Consider the following 3,595-nt stretch of genomic DNA (forward strand, 5'->3'; position numbering starts at 1 on the left):
TGAGCGTGCAAACTCGATGACAGCGATCTGCATTCCAAGACAGATACCGAGGAAAGGGATATTGTTTTCTCGGGAGTATTTTGCTGCAAGAATCATCCCCTCCATTCCCCTATCACCAAACCCTCCAGGGAGAAGAACTCCATCTGCGTCCTGAAGAAGCAAAATATGCTATGTTTTGAATCATCAGGCTTCTCAAAGATTGCCAAAAAATAAAAAAAAACAAATAACAAACATTTAGTAACTTCCAAGCAGCCTCATATGCGCGTGAATCCTGCCCAAAAGAGATACAAATTCTGTTTTAGAGTATTCATTAAGAGGAAAATTAGCATGAATGTGATTAACCACACTTGTTTAGCTCTTTCTTGGTGGTCTTTTCGAGATCACAAGATGGAACCATATCAACTACAAGCTTTTTCCGGATAGCCACAGAAGCATGGAAGAGGGCCTAATTAACCAATGAGCAGGGTCATTAAACCAAACCTTAATTGTAATGTGCCATGAGAGAAAGTGATGTATAATTTTATCTTCAAGACAGAGAGATAGGCATCTGAGAGATCTGTATATTTCCCCACGATAGCGATTCTCACCTGTAAAACATTTACTTGGGTTTCAAGAAAGAGACATCGAGTTTGGAGACTACAAAAACTATTCAATTCTTTGGCAGTTGAGACCCACCGGTACATTTAAATTGTCACTAATTTCTACCATTGAAGCCCAAATGCCTAAAGAAGGTTCTTTAACAATACCAGAAAGGTTCAAGACTTTTGAGATTGCTTCATGAGCCTTCTGATCTTGTTTCAAAGGACAACGAGAAGTGTTGCATCTAATGAGTTTTGTTTTCGAACATCATTACAGTAGTTGAAAACTCGTACCTTCAGCATCAAAGGGATGTGCCAGATGTTGTGAACATCATAGAGTGAGAAGATATTCTGAATCTGAAAACAAGTGGGGAACCTGATTAACCGAGAGTTTTGAGTAAGCAAGAGTACAACACAACAAAGAAAACTAAAACAAGATGCATCATACCAGAAAATAGCAAAATCGAGATAGCTTTGCTTTTACATTCTCTTCTAGTACCTAACAGTAAAAGAAGAAGTTCGAGTATTATATAACAGAACAAGAAGATATAGATGAACAAGTTAAAACCTTTGTGCCCCGACAAGCTATGATATTTATTAGGTGTCAATCTCAAGCTTCGTAGATCTCTAATGCTGTGCTGTGTTGGTTTTGTTTTCTGAAATAAGAGATTCAAAGCAAATGAAGTTTCTCAAATACATATACACATACCTGTTCACCAACAACACTGACCACAAGCACGAGAGTAACATGGATAAGGCAGAAGTTATCAGGCCCTACACTGTATGATAATTGGCTAAGTGCTTCAGTGAAAGGCCTGGACTCATTATCTCCTGCAAACACACAAAGATTTCTCTGTATTATACACAGAAGAAGCACACAAAAAGATAATTGAAATTCTCGGTGTTATAAATGTTACCTATAGTTCCACCTATTTCAGTGATGCAAACATCAGGAGGACCTTCTTTTCCATCTACAGGAATCATTGCAACTCTCTCTACCCATTCTCGAATTGTATCAGTGACGTGAGGAACAATCTATAAATCCATTACCAACCAAAATTTATAACTCAAAGCTTATTATGGTTACAAAGTAGANGTCTCAAAGCTTATTATGATGACAAAGTAGAAATGTTGAATCTATCTTTCATTTACCTGAACAGTCTCTCCTAAATAATCTCCTTTCCTCTCTTTATCCATCACATACTGTGACAGCAACAACAAAAGTACTTTAGTTATCGACTTGTTGCAGATAAATCCAAAGATAAACATTATGTAGTTACCTGCTGAATCTTCCCGTAAGTGATGTTGTTATCTCGAGTTAATGTGATATCTAGAAACCTCTCGTAGTTTCCAAGATCAAGATCCACCTTTTTTTTCAAACCCATCAAAAAAAGTTTTTAAAGTCTTTAAATCCAAAAGGTGGAGAACAGGTAAGTTTGGTTTTTTACCTCACTACCATCGTCCAAGACATACACTTCGCCATGTTCGTAAGGAGATATGGTTCCAGCATCATAGTTCAAATAAGGATCTAGAGATGATAAAAATGGCTTTAGATTGAGTGTTCCGTAAGCAAACATTATATATACATTTTGAACTCAATGAAAAGAAAGATACCAATTTTGATACAAGTAACGCGAAGACCACAGGACTGAAGAAGAACACCAACACTGCTTGCAGTGATACCTTTTCCTAATCCACTCACAACACCTCCAGTTACAAGCACGTACTTCATCTTTAACTTGTATATCCTGGAACAAAACGTCACCAAACCATATTTTAAGGCAAAAAAAAAGCAATCTGTGAGTTGCAAAATTTCATGTTTCATAGAGACAAACCAGATATGAGAAAACTGAGAAGCTTTGAAACAGAGGATCTCTGTTTTAACGTTTTGATATTAGCGGGGGGAAAAAAAACAAGCAATAGGATTTTGTGGGCTTTGAGAGAAGGAGAGGTAGCAATTTATAAGAGAAGAGAAGCAGTGGGCAATTCCCTTCCACCTTTTGAAACCCATAGAAGATAACANCTTGGGGATCAATAAACACAGATATAGATATTGATTTAAGCCTTCTTAGCTCTTTTAATTGAAGCTTTGTTGATTGCATCAGAGATCTCTCTCCGTCTTTTCGCATTGTTTTTGTTGACCTCTCCAGTATTGTTATTGGTTTGAGCGTTTGTTCCTCCAGAGCTCTTGTTAGCTGCTGCTTTCAATGCTTCTTGCACAAACACCTTCAATCTCCACAAGGTAACATCCGTCTGTTCGAAAAACAGAGAGAAAACCGTTAAAGACCTGAAATTTCTTATGCCAAAACCACAAAGAAATGAGAAATGATTTTGGTGTTTACCTGAACATCGATGTCAAGCTCAACTTCTGGTGCTCCAGCCGGAAAACTCGGGTTGCTTTCTGAAACCATTTTCAACGCTTTCGACAGATCCTCGGGAGAGAGTCGACCTAGTGCTGCAGAAAGTCCCTTCTTTTCTTGAGTCGACAATTTCCTGTTCATTTCAAATCAAACGAAAACTCTGTTAAGGACCCTTCATTAAGACCGTTCATTAAGGTAAAATGATTTTTAACAGAAGAGGTTATTAACCTGCATCTCTGAACTACTGATTCCCGGAGTCTCTCCAGCTCAAGATCGATCTCATATAGCTAAAGATATGTGCAAAAAAAACTCATCAAACCAGAGCTACTGTAATCAATGGCCTGAAACAGAGCAACAAGTAGAAAAAGGTTTTTTAGTATTTTGCTTACTTCATTGCTTAAATCCCTTGTCATTTCCGCTTGTGCAGCCTCCAGAGTAAGCTGTTTATTTGCATGTTCCGCAGCTTCTTCGTCTGCTTGTTTCTTTTCCTGTTCATACCAAAGCAATTATTTTTAACACACTATTACAAAAACGATTAACTGGAAACTGAACATTTGGTGTACCTCTTCTACAAGTTTAGGCATTATGTGAATCCATTTCTCCTCGAATTTCTGCAACAGAGATTGAGCCATCACATAGACATCTTCTTTTGCTTCG

The 3,595-nt window shown here is 37.7% G+C and overlaps 2 protein-coding genes across 2 annotated transcripts in view; both read right to left on the minus strand.

Moving 5' to 3' along the window:
• LOC104784183 (CTP synthase 1-like) lies at positions 1,403-2,489 on the minus strand. The gene is made up of 7 exons (XM_019244205.1): positions 2,414-2,489; positions 2,193-2,326; positions 2,027-2,106; positions 1,859-1,945; positions 1,731-1,781; positions 1,496-1,613; positions 1,403-1,431 (listed from the first exon to the last, which is right to left on the minus strand). Exons 2-7 carry the CDS (start codon positions 2,308-2,310, stop codon positions 1,403-1,405), a joined length of 483 nt encoding a protein of 160 aa, XP_019099750.1. The 5' UTR covers positions 2,311-2,326; positions 2,414-2,489.
• LOC104781889 (transcription factor GTE1-like) overlaps positions 2,608-3,595 on the minus strand; it is a 7,825-nt gene continuing 6,837 nt past the window's right edge. The window contains exons 6-10 of the mRNA XM_010506674.2: positions 3,502-3,581; positions 3,328-3,426; positions 3,167-3,225; positions 2,921-3,071; positions 2,608-2,831 (exon numbers count right to left, since the gene is read on the minus strand). Of these exons, the coding sequence (XP_010504976.1) occupies positions 2,637-2,831; positions 2,921-3,071; positions 3,167-3,225; positions 3,328-3,426; positions 3,502-3,581 (584 nt within the window). The 3' untranslated portion in view covers positions 2,608-2,636. The remainder of the gene's footprint in view (positions 2,832-2,920; positions 3,072-3,166; positions 3,226-3,327; positions 3,427-3,501; positions 3,582-3,595) is intronic.

This window comes from Camelina sativa, chromosome 4 (assembly GCF_000633955.1).
Source record: "Camelina sativa cultivar DH55 chromosome 4, Cs, whole genome shotgun sequence".
Classification (NCBI taxonomy): domain Eukaryota; kingdom Viridiplantae; phylum Streptophyta; class Magnoliopsida; order Brassicales; family Brassicaceae; genus Camelina; species Camelina sativa.